At 35.0% G+C, this 21,368-nt stretch overlaps 1 protein-coding gene and 1 pseudogene across 2 annotated transcripts in view; both read left to right on the top strand.

Annotated features, from left to right (window-relative positions):
* OLFM3 (olfactomedin 3) overlaps window positions 1–17,487 on the top strand; it is a 201,214-nt gene extending 183,727 nt beyond the window's left edge. For both annotated transcript variants that reach the window (XM_043575693.1, XM_043575692.1), the window contains exons 5-6: window positions 13,409–13,515; window positions 14,599–17,487. In XM_043575693.1, coding sequence (XP_043431628.1) covers window positions 13,409–13,515; window positions 14,599–15,276 — 785 coding nt within the window. In that variant the 3' untranslated portion in view covers window positions 15,277–17,487. The remainder of the gene's footprint in view (window positions 1–13,408; window positions 13,516–14,598) is intronic.
* LOC122480848 lies at window positions 7,363–8,190 on the top strand (annotated as a pseudogene).
* Window positions 17,488–21,368: the final 3,881 nt, after the last annotated feature.

Raw genomic sequence — 21,368 nt, 5'->3', positions numbered from 1 at the left:
TCTTCCCCAGCTTTCTTCCTTGATGTAGAAAGCAAGGAGCCAGAGAGTCCTTTTTCATTCTTCCCTAAACCTCACCTACATACACTCACTCATCATTCCTCTCTCCAACCAATCTCTCAAAAACACCTCTTTCCTGCTTCCTCACTTCTACCACCCTAATCCAGACAGGCCTTCCTCATGCTCTCAGTTGCATTGCCACAATGGCGTCCTACCCACTCCCCTTTACCTGCAGTTATTCCCTCTCCACCACAGTAGGTGTTCAGAGTAGTCTTTTCCAAATGCAAATCTTGTCATATTACACCTATGTTTAAATGATTTTCTTTAAAAATTAAATCCAAATAGCTTTTCATGGTCTGTCTTGATGACATGGCTTCTGCCTAACTCTCTAGCCCTTTTCTCACAAGTTTTCCCTATGTATTCAATTTACTGTAAGTTTTAACCATCCCAATCTTTCAGTTCCTCAGTCACACGTGCTTTCTTATCTGGACACTGACCTTCTTCTCCCCTTTCATGGAATGCTCTTCCACTTTACCTATCCAAATTCTAATGATTTTGCATTTTACATGAGACACCAACTTTTCTGTGGAGCCCTCTACGACTGCTCCTTTATGTGGCTGGATTCTCCTGGCATAGTCTTCCACATTCCCCTGTCCCACTTCTCATGAAACTTGGAAATTTTCTGAAAAAATGTGCCATTTTTTTTTAATTTTTTTAATCTTTACCGCCTTAAAGACAAGTTGTCCTTTCTCTGAGAGGTCAGGGGCCATCTAGGTCTTATTCCAGCTGAATAAAGTATCATAAAACACCCATAACATAATGGGTAAAAATTAGTGTCTACGGAGAGTTTGAGAGCAAATATTTTCAAAGCAAAAAGCTTTATGTTACTTTCGACAAATAAATGAGGATATGTCAAATATATAAAACATCTGTATCTTTTACAAAACCAGAAATCTTTTGGGGGAAAAAAGACAACAAAAGCAAATCCTTTTTTCACCTTTGTTTCTGTTGCCATCTGTTCTTTCTTCATGGCAATGCAACATTTCACTATAAAACACATGAAACTGTGGTCTACCTAGCACTTAAAACAAGTGACATTGAAAATCTCAGTGAAAGCAGGAATTAACAGAAAAGTCAAACTGTGAGATTTAACTTGGAAATTTAATAGGGGAAATTAACAAAAATAACCCCATGGATTAAATTGAGATCTTCAAATGAGTCATTCACCAAGGACAGCCCTACACTCCCTAAAATTCTAGATTGTAACACAGAATGCAATTGCTCCTACCCATGTACTTGGTGATGACACATTCTTCCAGAATCCCAGAACCTAGTTATTTTAGCACATTTTTGGGTAATAGGTATATTTTACCATGAACTTATTTTTTATTTATCTTCCTTTTTATGTCCTACATTGCCCTAAATTATAACTAGATTATAAGACGTTCAAGGATATAAAAACTGTGCTTTCAGAGGCAAGCATCAACTGCCAATTTATTTGGGATTTCAGAATACAATTAGTTCTTCATTCAATCTGGATGTTACATAGGCTTCTCCTTAAACCTATGTTCATAGTATAAACTCTCTTCCACAAAAAGTTGACACAATTTTAAAAATATTTCGTGAAACAAATCAAGACAAATAAAATGGTCACTTTCCTCAACTACCTATTGAGTATATTTATCACTATACAGAATCATACACATGCATAAAACGCCAATTATAATTAATAAGTTTACAACTGTTAATTTTGGAAAAGTGAAAGTATTTAGAAATATATTATTCTTGATCTTTTTTATTAGACACCACTGAAAATTCATTCTAGTGCCGTCTCCGATACCACATCGATTATATCCATCATGATCACCACCTTTCTCTCAGCAGTATAAGGGTAGGATTAAATATGCAAATCAAAGTTTAAGTAATACACACAGGTTTTACTATACTTTACTGAATTTACTATGTAAAGGAGGGACAAACTTATTTTAAGTAGCTTTAATAGACTTTAAAGATCAAATCATATCTACTACTTGCTAAATGAGTTCCCCAATGGCCTTACGTAAAAAGAAACAACATAATGTCATAAATATATTCACTACTCCATTTAATTTATTTACATGGGCATAGCCTTAGGATTTAAATCCAGAAACTGTTAGTCCAGGATATTAAAAATACAATTATATATTAAAGAAATAAACAAAAGACAGATGGTTTTTATGCTTCGTTGATCCAAGCAACAGATCTGCTGAATCCCAAATGATAGCTTTCCCCAAGCCACTGATTGATAAATACGGATCGCAACTGATTATAAAAAGTTTAAGATCTACAAGTCATCAGAAAATAAAACAGTCACTTTCCTCAGTTATTTGCATATTTTGTGACCATACATAACCATACACATGCAATATATTACAAAATGCTAATATTTTCATGTGTCTCACTGTAGACGGAGAAGCACAGCAGGATAAAAATCAGTGAAGCAAAACTCTTAACTTTCTTCTTTGCCATCCACTCTTAGAGGAACATTTGTCTTCCAGGCATTTGGGGGAAATTATCCTTTCTGTCTGGCTTTGTCCTCATGAAAAGTGAGAATGAAATAAGAAAGATAATGATTTATTTGAACAAAAACTAGTCTATGGGAGCCAAGAACTAGAAATGACTTCTATTGTTTATTTTACTTTTACAATTTCTGCACTCCATCAGAATCTGAAAATACCTTTGTTTACTTAACACTAAGATCCATAAAATTATATCTAAAAAACCAGCCATTGTTTATAAATTCCTGAACCTTAATTTTTGGATGAATTTTAGCTTGGAATCAGGTAACTATTTGGAAGATAAACTTCAACTGGGAAGAAATCAACAGTGAGAGCCCTGCTTTTTTTGCTTCCCAAGACTAGATGATGATGGCAACAACCATGATCACCCTGATGGTGTGTATGTGTTTTACCACAACCATAAATACCACCTTCTTCTCAGCAACATATAAAAAAACCTCTGTGCATTCCATGTCCAAAGTTCCCTTAATTAGAATAACAAAATGGCAAGCCTTAGAACTTCCATTTTGGAGATGAGGAAACTCCACTCCACAGATTAAGTGCATTATCCAATTTTACATGAGATTTAATGCTGCAGCTTGGATCAGGAACCAGATTTCCTAACACCCACCTCAGTATTCTAACCTGAATGGAATATACTACACAAACAACATTTCCTTGGAAATTTTCTGGGAATTTGTGGAAGTAAAAACACAGACACCTCCCCCAACCAAAAAAAAAAAAAAAAGTATAGAAGGACAGAGCATGGTTACTCATGGTGCCTAAATAGATTAAACCACCATCCACTCATGGGGTTCATTTGTTTATTCTCTTTTCCATCTCAGTTTCTCCCTCTCTACTAGATTAAGAAAAGTTTGTTTGCCTTTAGGAATAAACAGTAGCACCAGCACAATAAAAAGTTCCCATGGCCCAATATTTCTCCACCCCCATCTCCCTGTTGCTTCTCCTTTGAAAGAATCTTCAATAGTGCAGCTTTGATTTACAGTCTTCAAAACCAATTGTGATCCAGCTTCTGTTCTTAACACTGTCTTCATTTGATTCTTGTCATCACCAGTGACTTCTTGTTACTAACTTCCATGGTCATTTTTGTTATCTTATTTTTATTAGATATCTCAGTGGTATTTCCCCCAAGTCAGAACTTCATCCTTCTTAAAAGGTTGTCTTTTCTTCCCTTAACATGACACTAATTTTAAGTCCCATTTGTAGCTTCTTTGGGGCTCTTTTGCTGGGTTGCAATGCCCCAGAGCTCTGTTCTAAATGTCTTTTGTCTTCTGCATATACCCTCCAAGGCAGTATTTAGCCTCTGCCTTTCACTAGACTGTCAAAACTGTGTCTCAAAGGGTGTCTCTGCTCCCTAGATTTTTATATTTTCTTCTTTACACCTCCACTGGCACGCATACTAATCATGAACAACTTAATCTGAATTCTTGATCTTCTGTCTCAAACCCATTTCTTCTTTAATCACTTCACGTGAGAAACGGCACTACAATCTTCCCAGCTGAACAAGCCAAAATTTGGATGTTATCTTGGACTATCTTTTTAATTTAAGGTTTTCTTCAGTTTCTCTTTTCACTTTACATCCTAGCATCTCTTCTGAAGCCAGTCCTATCAACTTGATCCCAAAAAAACCATAACCCAAGCCATCTACTATTTTCTATCCCCGTCACCACTTCCATCATCTCTCACCTGGACAAATGAGCCAATCTCTTAATTGGTCTTTTCTGCCTATACTGTATTCCCTCTATAATTAATTTCCATTATACTAGCTAGAGTGATCTTTTTTAGATGTAGCTCACATTCTCTCACTCCCCCCATCTTCTTACAACTCTGATAGCTTCCCATCATAGCTTGAACAAAATACAAATACTCTGATTTTACAAGTTTATTTTTTGGAACACCTCTCCAACCTCTTCTACTTTTCCAAGTGTGCCCTAGACACACTGGCCTTTTTTTTTTTTAATTTCTGCTTCTCTTGCTCACCAAGTATGCCCAGATATAGAGCCTCTGCAAAAACAGTAAGAATAACATTTTTTAAAGTTGTACACACACACACACACACACACACACACACACACGTGTGTATCTTCACGTGTGTGTGTGTGTGTGTGTGTGTGTGTGTATAATTTAAACTTACCAATAACCCTGTGAAATATATACTATTCTGTTGTTATCCATTTGACACTAGGATGTTAAAAACTGTAAAAGATCCCTGGAGAGTAAGTGATAGAATCAGGTTCCAAATCTAGACAGTCAGACTCCTTAATTCATACCCCCAGCTTTAAGATGCTGCCTTCTCCTAGCTGATCCACTGTCTGAATGGCCTTTCCTTCAACTTATGGTTTCAGGGCTTCTTGTCAATTAGATCTCAGATTAAGTATCACCCTTTCTGAAAGGTCCTCCCTACTCATCCTATCTAAAACAGCCCCAGAGTCACTATCAAATTATTCTATTTAAATATCTGCACTAAAATTTTTCCTACCTGATATATTCCTTATTTGCTTCTTTCTTTTGTCCCCTCTTTCTTCCCATCAAAATGGAAGCTTAACCAGAAAAAAAATGTGTCCTTTCTTTTTTACCATTGACATTCTAGTACATAGGAACAGTGCTCCATGATCATTAAATCTCAGCTTGATAAATGAATGACTAATGAAATGAATGAGTAAATAAATGACTCATTTAAGCTATTATTTTAAAATGTTTATAACTTTAGGGTTTTAATTTTTCGCTTGAAGTGTGCTTTGTAGATTAATGCTATAAAATTTCATTTACTCAAAGAATATCACTGTGCGATGGGAAGTTACAGTGGACCCAGGTCAAATGCAGGTGGCACCAGGAATATAGAGGCTGGCACTGCACACTGTGAGTCACTGGGCAGATGGGAGATAGCTAATAGGTGACTGACATGGAGGAAAATGATGGAGAGAGGAGTCACATAGAAGAATCAAAGAATGTAAAACACAAAGTTAATAAATGTTCACAGGAATATCTCTAGCCAGAGACTTATATATAAAATATCTTTATTTGGAACCAGAGCTTACATGGTTTCACATGCATATTTTTAAATTGGTTTATATCTGAGAGCACATGGGTGGCTCAGCCAGTTAAGCATCCGGCTTCGGCTCAGGTCATGATCTCACAGTTCATGGGTTCAAACCCTGAGTTGGGCTTTGTGCTGACAGCTCAGAGTCTGAAGCCTGCTTTGAATTCTGTGTCTCCCTCTCTCTCTCTGCCCCTCCCCTGCTTATGTTCTGTCTCTCTCTCTCAAAAACAAACATTAGAACATTAAAAAAAAAACGGTTTATCTCTAACTTAAAAACAATTCACTGAAATGTCAAAGTTTACAAAATTGTATTGATTTACTAAATAATAGAGATAAGTTTCCTTCACACAGACAACTACCAATAAGACACATATGTAAGACCAAATAGGTCTAATCAATACAATTGCTAAATGTGTCCTTTTAGACCCTCACATTTTTTTTATAGAAAATTAAACATGGGAAATTAACTGAACTTGCTTGTTTGACAGTTAACAAGTATGTTTTGTAGGAAACTAAAAGTAAATGTGGTTTAAAATGAGATAAATTTCAAGGAGGATTATCTTAATGGAAACAGTGCCATTATCAATTTTAGTACTCAGGGCTGGCTTTCTAGAATTCTTATTTAATATCAACAGATATTCAGTGCACTTGATGCTACATCCTTTTCCTCTCAATGTAGTTTTAGTCTAAAATAACTTCTTTAACTTTCCTTGTCTGTTGATTGAAAAAAGAAAAAGAATAAAATAAGAAATGGGAAGGATAAGCAATGGTATTTTGAGAAGCTACAACATATGGCCCTATTTTGTCTCCCTATTCCCCGTATATCCCCAGCACCTAGCACAGTATTGGTACTTAAGCTCTCAGGAAATGGTTGTTAAATGAATAATTATTTTACATTTAAATATTAAATATTGGGGGTGCCTGCATGGCTCCGTCGTTGAGCATTTTACTCTTGATTTCGGCTCAGGTCATGATCCCAGGGTTGTGGGATGGAGATTCTATTCAATCTCTCTCTGCCCCTCTCCCCCACTCTTGCTCTATCTCTCTCTCAAATAAATAAATAAATATTAAATATTAATTTTATTCTCTAATGTATTTAGATAAAATGTCCATTGCTACAAGAAGAAAGCCAAATCATTTTTAATTTATGTGTCAGAAGCTTTTAAGTCCTGGTGTAAATTCTATCTTAATTCCTCATCTAAGTGATCTAGGCTCAGCAGTATCCCTCTGCCATATGGATACAACGCTGGGTAAATCCAGACACCACAGAGGCCCAGACACCCCAAGTGCTGTCAGTTTTGGGAAAGGTTGATTATATGAGATTCTTGGCATGATTCCTAGTTCCAAATATAGTTCTTATACAGGTTTTATCTATCCAACTCAATTCATATTAAAGCTATGTTACATAAACTGAGTCCAGAGGCTCATTCACACCCATAAAATGAATCAGCATATGAAATACACACATATCTGAGGCGTATATTGACTGTCCTGCTTTGTCTAAACTGTGCTTCAGTCATCAGGCAGTAGACCTATGTTAGGGGAGGTGACCTTGCTGATAAAGGTTGAAAATCTCACTCTGAGTTTTAATGATATAGTCTGGCCATCTAAAATGTTAAGTCAAACTCCGTAACTATAAATTCTCCATTCATTTTCAGTATTAATACAATTTGAGATCAGTGTAACTTCTTACTGTGTTTTCACTTGGCCATTTCCTCTGGATATAAGGTGTTATGGAAATGAACATTCCATCATGTTCATGTTTCATACTGAGACATTATACTGATCTATATCCAGATAAGTTTTAACTGACTTCTGAGATTTCAGGTATTTTTTTTTTCAAAAGTTCATTCATCTTTAAAAGATACTTTTCACTCTTCCCTTTTGTGGCCATCACTGAATGCCAGTGGCCAAAATGAAATTGAATCCCTTTGTGACTTCTGACTACAGCAGGAACTGTAAAAGGCATTTCAGTGCACCTTCACACATCAGCAGGAAGACGATGTCTTCCCCTCTTTCCAAAAGCTCAGAGAGAAGTACATGTTCAACCCATGCCCTTACAAAGAGATGATAAGGTGCAGGTTGTATGAAGACACTACATAAGGTCAGCAAATTGGCAAAGTAGTGCAGATTCACAGGAAGAAATATATAACCTACACTGAATGAGTACAGTGGGAGAGGCAAATGGCACAACTATCCGTGTGGGCACTCACACTAGCAAGGTGCTTATTGGTACACTAAAAGTGGATAAAGATTCTCGAACATAATAAAGCTAAATCTTACCAAGTAAGAAAGGAAGAGGGCAAATATAAGGAAGAAACAATTGAGAGGTACAAGAAAAAAGTAATCTTATATACAACTTCCAATAAAAACTGTTAAAAAATAAAACTAAGATATTTTCCAAGAAATTTTAGACTCCTGTGCAAAGTGGGTCATGTTTTTCCTAGGTCATAGTCATTAGTTTGAAATAAAATGCACACCATTTCTCCTTGAATTACATGCATAATACCTCTTAGTACAGCTCCTACACATGTACTAACAAATGTAATCACCTATTAACTTTTAACCTCTCTACGAAATAACTGATGAATGTAATTCCTGGTAAGGATCCTAATTTTTTAGGATTGAACTAATTAGAGGGAAAGGTTGCCATGTCCATTGTGAGAAGGAGATGCAAGTTTAAAAAACACAATTTCAATCTGGTCCTTACAGGATTAAAGCCTAATTAAAAATCAGAATAATAACAGGTTTCATTTCTGGAGACTATTTTTATCTTCAGTTTCCATCTACTTCCTGAACTTGCATGGAAGCAAGGCATTTAAAAACCTGGAAATTATTTTTCAATAGAATATATATAGATGTGATTTTTACTTTTTTAAATTTAGTGCCTAATATTAAGTTTTTACAACTGTTTTAACTTTTAAAATTATAATTTAATTACTGTATGGACATGACTAGAAAATTATATGCTTAGAATAAAAAGCAAGCCTCCTTTCTCCAGGAGCAACCACATTTCAGTTTAACTTTAGGGCTTCAGGTGGTGAAATCCAAACCTCTAATGCTATGTTTATTTTTCCTTTTTTTTTTTAATCAATTTTGGACAACATTTACTGACTTTTGCTCTGCAAAATGCAGACTTAAGTCACTTAGCCTAAACCACTTCCTTGTCTCTTCATTATATGCTTTTAGGACTATTCACAGTTCAACCCTTAGCAACTTTGTAACTTCAAGCCTCCTATTTAAAACTTTATTGTTTTTTCAACAACTACAGGAAAGCTCTTAACACCCTATTTTTAAGTATGATGTGAATTAAATCTCCATTCTTTCTTTCATCTCTTTTCCTAATTTTTAGTTCTTTCATAGTGTGAAGTTTATTCTTCTGGGTTATCATGGTTGGAAACATTTTGTCGTTTCTATAATCACAGAATAGATGAAATATTTATTAAGTATTCTGTAGTTAGTTCATGGGCTGATTCTACAAGCCAAACATGAGTTTTATTATTTGTTATTTATGTCATTATTATGACCATGCTCATGTTGTTCTTCTGGAGCTCAGTGGTAGACTCTGATATATTCCTTTTCTCTAAAAGTCCAAGGTCATATCCGTGCCATTCAAAAGTGAAAATTACTATAGTTAAGTTCAAATAAATTTTCTTTTTACGTATGTACTTCAGTAATTGCCTTTACTATACCCACCTTTTCTTAGAGGATCTCACCCAATATTTCTGTATCAATTCCTCTTCTCTCTGAGACCTCCTTCCTGCAGATGTTTGTTCTGGACTAATCTCTCTCCAGGTCTACTGCACAGCTGTCCTTCTTGGGCAAGAAGTTACTGTTTTCCTGATCTCATGCCTTGCCCTATCTTGGCTTACTGTTTATTTTGTTACAGTATATCCTCAGGTAACTTCTTAAGAAAAAGTACATTGTAGGTAAACTTTTGGAAAGTTTTCATGTGAGACCAGATCCTTATTCTATTTTCCTCTGATTTTTTTGTCCTTGAATATACTGATTATTGTCTTCCAGCATCCAGTATCGCTAAGCCCAATGCCAGTCTAATTCCCATCTGTTTGCACGTGACCAATTCCCATTCTTTCTCTGAAAAAGTTCCAATGTCTTCTCTATTATTAATCTAAAATTTCAGTAATTTTTTTAAGAGTAAATCTTTTTCCATTCATTAGGGCATGACCTTTTTTTAAAAAAATTTTTAAGGTTTATTTTTAAGAAAGAGACAGACAGAGCATGTGGTGGGGAGGGACAGAGAGAGAGACACCCAGAATCTGAAGCAGGCTCCAGGCTCCAAGGTGTCAGCACAGAGCCCGACGCGGGGCTTTAACCCACAAATATAGGTATCATGACCTGAGCCGAAGTCAGATGCTTAACTGACTGAGCCACCCAGGCGCGCCCCTATGGCATGACCTTTTAATCTGAACAAAGGTTTCCCCCACTATCTCAGATTACTACAGAATTCCTATGAAAACTTTCCAAAGCCAAAATGGTAGAAAGTAAAGAAGTAATTAGTATTAATGTATATGGAAATTTCTAAGCATTTCCAGACCCAAAAAAATAATCTCTCAGGTTTTTGTGATCCCTTAGGGCACATCTTGCTAACAGATGCTCAAAATAAACCCAGATAAAGTACGGATGCTCTTAGACATAGTTCAAAGCTATGGCAGCTTGATGGTAAGATGCCAAGTGTGGTTCCCAGGGAACCATATGGTAGTATGAACTCCCAGGGAGTTTGGTGATGCCATTCTCACTTCTAGGGGTAACACAAACTTTTGAAGGGCAGAGGATACCTGTTTTTAGGTTTGGTAACTAGAGAAATATCCTGTATAATTTCTTTGATAATTTACTTTTCCTCTCTCCTTTCATTCTAAAAACTTGGCCTTCCGATGTAGGAGCTTCTGGGTTGATTCTACATGCATCCATATTTTTTCTGTATTGTCTATCTTTTTGATTTGAGACCGATGTTTATCTTCCAACCTATTTTTTAAAATGTACTATTTTTAATTGCCAGTAGCTCTTTTGTGTTTTCCTTTTACAGTGAACAGTTTCCAGTATGCAAAACTCTACAGATACTAGGATCTCTTCTCTCTGTATTATCTCTCTTCTTATGGGGTCTGTTTTCTATGCACTTTTAGTCTTTCTTGTTGTAAGCTTTTTGAAAACGCATGCTTACCTTTGCTTATCGATTCATTTTTAAAGATCTGAACAATAAATCTACTTGGAAACTGTATTTAGGTAGGGCTTGTCACTCTATTCCCTAGTGAGTAAGGTAGGAGACTACCAATGTCAGAATGCAAGAGCCTTCATTCTGGAGCTCCAATGCCTACATTAGTTGCCCTAATCCTTTTCAAGTATTTAACACAGATTTGTAGATTTTTTAAAACTGCCTCCTGGGGTCCTGGATCTAGGGATGAAGACAGGATCAACTGCTCTTCAGGCATGCTTTCAGTGGTGGCCTGCTTTCAGGGCCCTATATCACCAATACCCTCACAGGAACCGTTTGAGTCCTTTCTCTTCTTCAAAGCAAAGCAGCTCCCTTCTTAGCACTTGCCTCCTCTGCCTGGACACTAATGCATCTTATCTTATCCTACATCTTTAATTACCACTCTCCATCACCTTCTGCCTTTTAGAAATTGGTTGAAGTTTCTTCTCCACTGTCTCTTATACCATTCTCTCTGCTTTGGGCTTTTTTCCACCCGTATGTTTCTCCTTTATTATCATTTTAATTAGATCTTAGACAAGAAAGGAGATGAAAACATTTATTAGTCCATCATATTTAAGCCAGAGTTACTTTCATATTTTACCTGATTTATCTACTTCTATTTTGTTTAATAAGAATTCATTATTCATGCCTAAGGGGGCAAATATGTTCTGTGGTGTTTTTCAGGAGATGGGATATCTTCCGATTCCAATTCACTTGAGATTTTCATGCACTTATCATCCATGAACTTAGAAATAGTTACATAGGACATCATTAAAGATCATATTACTTTCATTTACTGTGCTTTAAGAGAACATACTCAACAAGATTCATTCAGAATGTATTTGTTTTTGTCTAGTTCAAACTGATACCACTTACCCATATACTGTTCCTATGTTTACATCGAGTTGATACAGTCTAAACAGGTTTAACCCAACAATTTGCTATTTAATATAAAGTCATAAAATCTGTTTAATTATCCGCCTAGTTTATCATGTATAAGGAAACTAAATTCATTTATATGAAGTATATAAAAATGCCATCATATCTAATTTCTTTCACAAAAGGAGAAAAAAATGTATTCCATTCAGGTTTCATTAAGTGTTAGAGATTATTAAATTTGCAGTTATCACTGAAATAATACAAAATATAATGTTATCACTCATCATCTTCCTACCTGAACAGCTTAGTATACTGCCAGTTATTAATTATTCTTACCAGAAGCATATATAGAGAAAAAAGAGTCAAAATAAACTCCAAGCTAGAGAGTTAGTTATGTCCTTGATTTGCTTTAGGAATCTTTTTTTTTTCCTTGAAGTTTGTTTATTTTTGAGGGAGAAAGAGAGAGAGCTGGGGAGGGGCAGAGAAAGAGAATCCCAGACAGGTCCCACACTGTCAGCACAGAGCCCAACAAGGGGCTGGATCTCATGAATTGTGAGATCAGGACCTGAGCGGAGATCAAGAGTCAGTCATTAACTGAATGAGCCACCTAGGGGCCCCAGCAATCTGTTATCTTCCAAATACATGGGAATAGGAACTAACTAGAAATATAAATCCCAAGGATAGGCAGAGAAGGGTGGAAGAAACCCTGAACAAACAGAACAACAAAGAAAAAGTAGGTAAAAAAAAAAAACCCATAAAGGGGGTGTAAATGGATAGGATATTCTTTTAGACTAAAGGTCAACATCGATAGGCATTCCTATTGCCCTTCACAATATGTAAAGGTCACTTTTAATTTTTGCTATTTAAAGTCTTTTTAAAATGCCTGGGTTTCTGTTTGGTTTATGTTTTGGCATTTATGAGGTCTGAAGCTTTCCTAAAATCTTACACTTAGGGTGATAAAAATATAATTTTTCAAGAAAGTCATTAATTTTTCACGTGTATTACATTGATTGATACTCTATCTTTCACTGCATGTGCCTACAGGATCTGGAGGGCTTGAGTTTTTTGTGATTTTGTGTTTGTTTGCACCTTCAATGGCTGCTGTATCAGGCCCTGCCATCTGCACAAGGCATACCCTTCAAAACTCTACCTCTTTCAGGTAGACTGAATTTTTATTGTATATTCTATAAATATATCTTCCAAAGGAGCTGCTCATTCACCAACACAAACTTTAAATCAGCTTACAGAGTTCTTTCTGGCCTGTATAAATTGTCCAAAATCTCAAGGCATGGGGTGGAGGAGGGATAGGAGAGCAGGTGATCAGCTAAACAGGCCCGTGGTAAATTTGTTTATTTTTTCTGACTTCTTTATTAAGATGAAGCAGCTGCTAAAGTGGTATAAAGACAATGGCTTTCCTATTTCTTTCCTGATTGTACAAATCATTTCCCATTTTAAAACACCCATTCTTGAGATTTAGAGCCCTGAAAAAGCCAAGTACTCATGGTTCAAATTATAGTTATCACTATATTTAGTGATAGTAACCTACATGAACGATCATTAATTCAGAATATGTGATATTAATCTCATGGTTTTGCTTTGTTTCAGGATCCCTTTCTTACTCTTGAAAATCGTATGAGTGTGGTGGGTGTTTGACTGTGGTTTAAGTATGTGTGTTGCAATCATTGTTCATGTTCACCCAACATGTTTATGTTTTTCTAATTTCAGCATGTGGCAAATTGATGAAAATCACAGGCCCAATTACAGTCAAGACATCTGGAACCCGATTTGGTGCTTGGATGACAGATCCTTTAGCATCTGAAAAAAATAACCGAGTATGTTGCTTCCACAAATGTCTTTGCTTAGGATTATGTTTTATTTGCACTTTATATCGATTGAACTATTTGTTTTCTTCAGGAATATTAGTTTCAACTTGAAAAGTGTTACACTGTTTGCAAGTATTCTTAGTTTGATAACATTATCATATCTACAGCAACCTTATTTTGGTAAAATGTTCCATTTTACAATTCACAAGTAAGTCTAATTCCTCTAATAGTCTGTTTTATGCTAGGAAAAAGTGCTTATTACAAGTATACAAAATTTTCTATATACTCCTTCTAAAACCTGTTCCTTAGCGTAAGAAAAAAATAACACTAAATGACAAACTCAAGAGCTAACCAATTTGCTAAACAAGGTGAAGCATCTCTGGATTCTAAAGGTAATTTTAAGGTCAATAGCACTGAAACTTTTGGGGTGCATTTTCATAAGCTCACAATGCCTGTATTAGGCAAATCAACATACTAGAAACCTACCACAGCTCTACTTACAGTCTATTACAGAATTCAGTTTACATTAACATTCTCAAGGGTTACATCCAAATGAGATTAGTAGCTAAATTAGTAAAATAGTTTCACTAAAGAGTAGTTGTACTTATAAGGCGATCCAGTGAACAAGCATTACTAGAAGTTTCTATGGTATCAATAAAGGAGAAATAAATTAAATGTGTAAAACTAGACCATATATTTTTCAGAGCAAAAGATGGAATAAATTTGCTGCAGTTGGTATTTTTTGCAGTTATCACATTGCACGGATTGTAAAACTGAACAAAGTGATGTGATTTGCATTGACACGTGTTTAGTTCACTCGGTCATATGCACTGAATGGTCAAATAAATAAAAAGGGCAAAAAGAAAAATCAACTTCAAAGCAGTAAAGTCAGTTGTTTACTTTCCACATGGAAAATGCCACTATTTTTGCCTGTAGTACTATCACATTGTAAGAGGTCACCAGTAAGATGATGTGGTTTCCAGATCCTGAGAACAGGGATATTAATATATGTTGACTCTGTCTTTATTTTGGAATTCTCAGAAAATTACAGAGTTTAGTCACTCCTTTTATTTTTTCCCCCCTTTTCCTCAGGTCTGGTACATGGACAGTTATACTAACAATAAAATTGTTCGTGAGTACAAATCAATTGCAGACTTTGTCAGTGGGGCTGAATCAAGGACATACAACCTCCCTTTCAAATGGGCGGGAACTAACCATGTTGTCTACAACGGCTCACTCTATTTTAACAAGTATCAGAGTAACATCATCATCAAATACAGCTTTGATATGGGGAGAGTGCTTGCCCAACGAAGTCTGGAGTATGCTGGTTTTCACAATGTTTACCCCTATACATGGGGTGGATTCTCTGATATCGACCTAATGGCTGATGAAATTGGGTTGTGGGCTGTGTATGCAACTAACCAGAATGCAGGCAATATTGTCATCAGTCAACTTAACCAAGATACCCTGGAGGTGATGAAGAGCTGGAGCACTGGCTATCCTAAAAGAAGTGCAGGGGAATCTTTTATGATTTGTGGGACACTATATGTCACCAACTCCCACTTAACTGGAGCCAAGGTGTATTACTCATATTCCACCAAAACCTCTACATATGAGTACACGGACATTCCTTTTCATAACCAATACTTTCACATATCCATGCTTGACTACAATGCAAGAGATAGAGCTCTTTATGCCTGGAACAACGGTCACCAGGTCCTGTTCAATGTCACACTTTTCCACATCATTAAGACTGAGGATGACACATAAGCAAATGTAATTTATTTTCATTTATCTAAACAGTGTAATTTGTGATAAACTCTATAGAATCCCTTCTGTTGTTCCTTTATTAGAACTTCTCATCATTTCTCCAAAGCATTTTTTTATTATCAAGTTGGTTTTTCAAAAATACAGCTGAGCCTGTCTAAATCAGCCTGTTGGAAACACATCTTAACTCCTAAATTTACAGGGCCTATCATGTCCTTGTCATGAAAAGCACTAAAAAGAGTTTAAATGGCTAAAGTCATAGTTTTGCAAAAGATTAATGATCTGCCTTATATTAGAGTCAGAGACTAATGATGGCTTAAATGCATGAATGTTTTTTTTTTAATCGTCATTTTTTACTGTCTTTTGCTCTACATCAGGAAATATTTTGGTGGGAATTAGGGGAAAAAAGCACTTTCCTCCCATTTCTAAAAAAGATTTAAGGATTTTATTTATATGGAAAAATTATAGTACTCATTTTGCTGTTCTAGAATTCTCTGATGCGGTGCTGTACAGTCATTTTTAAATCTCTTGCTAACATTTTATTGGCAATATGTATTTCTACCATTGCAACCACCATTGTGCAATTGTATCTCTTCACTTCTGTGAAAGTAAGTAATATTTTTTTATAAAATACACTGAAGTTTAATCTCAGTAATTATTATGGGCCAATTTTCAAGTGTGGTCAAGAAGGAAACATCTTCAACTTAACCCTTTATTTAAAACTATAAACAGAAGAAAAAAAATCAAACTAAATCCCTTACGTAGAATATTTATATTACCCCAGGTTTATCAGACCACTAACACTGAATGCTAAAACTGATTCCGTAAGGATGAGTTACTCTGTTCACTTCACTGAAAGCAACCCTTATTGTCGCTCGCAAAAAATGCAACAGAGTCAGAAAATTTGGATTTGACTGGATTTTACTCATTTATTATTCAACTAAACAAATTTTGTTCTTCCTAATATATAGTGTTGTAACTTAAGTTTTTACACACAACTTGCAACTTGTGTCAGGAATCTGAAAGTACATGAAGCACATAAATAAGACTTTTAGAAAGAAACTTCCTGTGATGTCATCTAGATTTACATTATGAGCTGTAGAGGGTTACTGGCAATATCAGTGTGAAAAAAAAAATAGCAGGACTTGGAAGTTGTCTGTGCGGTTTAAATGTACAAAAAAACAATTCAGAAAACAAGATGAGAAAGCAACCCTTTGTTACCCTGATTCGCTATGTGTGCAAAATGATGTAACCAAAAAAGAAAGCTTTAGTAATATTTTATGTTAATAACTCCAAAAACATAATCAGTATTTATCACACATTTCACTGAGTTTAGACGTACTTTCCATATATTAAGAATACTTACCTAAGTCAGTTTTGCAGAAACTAGTGTGGGTTGGTTTCATAACTTAAAAAGTATATTCTGTAACAAATAATGTATAACTTAAATTGTGGTAAATGTTTAGTTTCACACGTACATACTAACAACTTCCTTTTAAAGTAAGGATATAATAATTCAGATAAAGCATTGTGTAAAAAAAATGCTAACACTTAAGAGTAATTCATTTCAAATGTCACAAGTAAAACATACTTCTCAAATATCTCACTGTCAAAGTCATAGGATTAAATAACTCACTCTCGAGACTGTGAAAGTTTAGCAAAGATTTCTTTTCCTTTTTGCCTACAAAAAGTTAGCATGACTTAGTGACCACTCGGGTCCTTTTGCAAGGTTGTCTTCTCTTTCAAAATATTTATATGAGTTCTCCTCTGTTTTTGAGAGTTAGAAAATTTAGGGGATTCACTTGCCATTGTATACACATCACAAATATAATCAGCCAGTACTTTGTATATCAAGAGTTTGTATGAAGAAAGTCAATTTCAAAAATGAATGAATTTTTAAGGAGATGGCCTCTGATGGATATCTGGGTCTTCATTACTTGTTTTTGTTTTTTTTTAATGATGTAATATAGTATCACACACATTTGAAACCTGGATGATCACAGCTTTTTTGTGAGATGTGCAGCTTGTAAAGCACTCTATTGTTTTCTATGTAAGGTTTCATCACCATATCCAATTTACAGTGTATGTGCTGCTAGGGCAAGCACAGATTTTATTATTGTCATAGAGTTTAAAATGTGATTTGCATTAAACATTTACAGTTCAAAAGCATTTTTCTTAATAAATTATCAGTTTTGTGCCTGAAATAAGAACTTACTCTAATCACTTTTTTTAATTTCAAATTTTATGAGGGAAATAATATTTTTAAATCACCTACATAATCCAATCAGTAAAAAAATCCGAGCTCAGAAGTCTTAATCCTAAATGAACTGTGCAACTGGTATTTTCTGAATTAATCAGATCATTAACAAACTGCCATGTCATTCAAGTAACAACAGAATCATGGTCTGATTGAGTTTATGTGACATCTGGATTTGTGGCACTTGAATCACAACACTTATTATCTAAACTTACATCTATTAGTTCATAAAATGATAGTGTTTTAGTATATTATCAATATGTAGGATAAAAGAAAATAATGGTAGATGCCTAAATATAACATTATAATTGGATAAGATTTACCGTAAACTCACAATCTTTGGATTTTATCACCATACTCAGTCATTTCATTTTTGCAATCCATAGTACTCCTTCTAATGCAACACTGTCTTCAGAAATAATTTATTCCTAAGAAAATGGTCTTTATACCGGAAAATATCTACCAAACTTGCAAGTATAAATTTTTCCAACAGAAGAATTATTTTTTAATGTAACTATATAAAGTTTTTCTTATGTTCTCCTAAAAATAAAAGGTATTTCCTACTAAGGTAAGTGTTACATATTATAATCCTTTATTTTCCTTTTTTTCCCCAAAAAACAAATTAAAAAGAAAAATCCTACTGGTCTCCCTACCATTCAGGATTACCAAATCATTTCTGCAAATGCTAAATTTGAATGTAATTGATAGCAAAATTTAAAGTATCCCTTTGAGTTAGAATCAATATGAAAGATATAGACATTTCAGAGTTTCTAAAAGCTATGCCTTCTAAAAATATCTATCAGATACTTTTGTAAACAGAATTTTAAAATGGCATCTTGCTGACTTGACAAGGAAGGTATGATTATATCCTTTATGTACACCTTGAGTTCCTAAGGCACTGTAAAACAATGGACATTTACAGATAGTTACTTTGCCGTCTCCATCACCACATGGTAAGTCGACCACAAGAACTACTATAAAGTGGTCTACCTCTCACTATAGGCAGGGAGCATTAAGTTAAAATTTAGCTGTTATAGGATGACACCAAGCCTTAATCTCTGACTGCTCATAGCTAGAAATAGTCATTTCTCAAAAGGCTCAGAGGCACTAAATATCACTCAATTCAGTAGGCTGTATCCATACTGAAATTAAGATCATGGAACGGTTTCTGGTTCTACAATTAAGCAAGCTCAGCATAAATAAATCTCTTAACTAAAATTTTTTCATAATGAGTGACTCTCCAGAGAAAGTCTGGGGGCTTTATAAAATATATTCTTTTGAATTGAGCTTACACTGGAAAAAATACAATGAAAACATTAGCATATGGGAGAAAAACCAACTTCAAATTCTTTTAGCTATTTTTCTATACAATAATGAATTCAACTGATGACAGTCTATTGAATAGAAAATTGTTCTACCCTTTAACCAATCAGAAAGAAAGCCTCCCAAAATGACTTTACCAAGCTGATTTATCTGATTCCCATCTTAAAATTATGTTATACAGTTTACCCCTTTGGGTTGAACAATTCCATTACGCTTAGAGGAATTTTAATCCTGTTTAGAGCCTGCTTTGTCTCCAAAATGTCAAACCAGATGGCAGAAAACTGATCCCCTTTGAAGCTCAGTTTATTGATTGCCATATAAGCTTTACAAGTATAAATTATTATTAAACACAACTTGGAAACGATATAACGACATAGAATTGTACCCTGCCAAAAGTACACAATACCTTTCATAACTACAACCATCTTAAAACATTAATCCTAGTTACAGATGTGAAGCAGCATGGTAAATGTGGAGAAGTTATCAGGAATACCTTAGTGCTGCAAGAAGTTTCTTGATAAACCATACACACAAATGCAGTTCAGTACTAATTTGCATCCCTACCAGTGCCATAGTCTGCCTAGAAGAGCTTGCACCCATTTTCTTAAAGAAAATAAACTAAAATATTGCCATAATATATCATTCCCTACTGCAGCCAGACCTGGAAGTATCACATTATCAGCAGACATTTCCAAAAAATGAATATTTATGACAAAGGTCTTGAAGACATCTCAAGAAACAGACTGACTAAAAGAAACATTAACCATTTTAAATTTAAGCATGTCAGAGAAATTTATCATATTGAGCTTGGTAAGACACACCCAGCTAAGCTCTTTGTATCACTCTTTTTTTTTTTTAAGGTTATTTTCAGAGACAGAGACAGAGTGAGACAGAATGTGAGTGGGAGAGGGGCAGAGAGAGAGGGACACACAGAATCTCAAGCAGGCTCCAGGCTCTGAGCTGTCAGCACAGAGCCCGACGGTGGGCCCAAACTCACAGATGGCGAGATCATGACCTGAGCCAAAGTCGGATGCCCAACTGACTGAGCCACCCAGGTGCCCCTGTATCACTCTTAACTTCACATGAATTCATATATATTACCAATATATAGTTTATGGGCTTTCCAACTAGTTAATACTGCATTATTCGTTTATTTGAAAAATAATTCCTGAACAAAACTATGTGCTAGGCAATACAGTTGTCAACAAAGTCTTCATGTGCTTAAATTTTAGTTAGAACAGGCTGCGATGAAAAATAAGTTCTGATTGTACTAGTTGTTGTGAAGGAAATAAATACTTTAAGTCATAAAAGTGAGTGGATGTTTACTAGGGCAGAGGTGGGTAGGAAGTGATGTAATGAGGAATAGTGAAGAGAGATCTCTCTTAGAAGCAGCCTACCATGGTAAATTCAGTCAAAGAATGGAATGTCACAATCCCATCCCCATACAAAATGTAACCTCTTCCTTATGTTCCTGTTTATCCATAGATCAAATATTTCTTAATATTTCTCTATTACAGAAGGTTTTTTTGTTTGTTTTTTTAACTCCGAGTTTAAGGATACACTTCTGGGGATGGATGAACCCTGAAAACATGTGCTAAATTTGTTTATATGTGGCTATACATTCTTTCATGTAGAGGATTTACAACTTTCATCATATTCTCAAAGAACCATGACCCAAAAGATCACCACTATGTCAATGCAATCTAATTTAATCCCAAATTTATTAACATCTTTATGACAAGCACTGAATGTCTGTTATCTGTCTTGTAATCCAAGAATTTCAGCAGAGAGGAAAACTTGCTTTTATCAACATCATAATATCAGTATTTTTTTTCCTCAGAACTCAATATTCAGTTGTTCTCTGTAAGAACTCTAAAGGGATTTAATATTTTACAAATCTTACTATTTTTCTACAATCCAGTCTTTAGGGCACCTTCTTGCCAGATTCAGTGACCCAGAGTGTCTATTATAAGGCTCCTATAACTATTTGAGTCAGGAAAACATTCTTTTTAATTCTAACGCAGCCTCTTGGCAGCCCCATTAGAATCTGACTGAAATTGAGCAGATGTGGTGTGCTTCATCAAATTTAACTGCAAACTCCTCTTCTGAAATTAGCAACTGCGGCAACACAGAAATAGCAAAAAAGAAAGGTTCTAACACTTGCTTTGGTTCAGACGTTATTGTAATTGATATGCATGCAATCTATAGCTATAAAAAATAAAAAGATTTTTTATTAAAAAAAAAAACTTCAGTCACATTTATAAAGTCATGACAAATAGAGTCAGTGCCACTTCTGTCAGTGAAGTTTCTCTTCCCCTCCCCCAAGAGCTTAAGACATTCATTAGCTTCAACTTCAATGTGAACCAAAATAATAAAAAAGTATTTTTATTCTCTCTCCAGTGTCTTTATTAAACTCCATTAGAAACTACTCTTGGAATACGAAGTATGCGCTGAAAAAGAAACCAAACATGTCTCTATATAAGTAATGAGTTCTTATATTTATATGATATTTCTG

The sequence above is a fragment of the Prionailurus bengalensis genome, chromosome C1, assembly GCF_016509475.1.
Source record: "Prionailurus bengalensis isolate Pbe53 chromosome C1, Fcat_Pben_1.1_paternal_pri, whole genome shotgun sequence".
NCBI lineage: Eukaryota > Metazoa > Chordata > Mammalia > Carnivora > Felidae > Prionailurus > Prionailurus bengalensis.
Note: the sequence above shows the minus strand (reverse complement) of the source record. Positions and strands in the feature narration are given on the sequence as shown.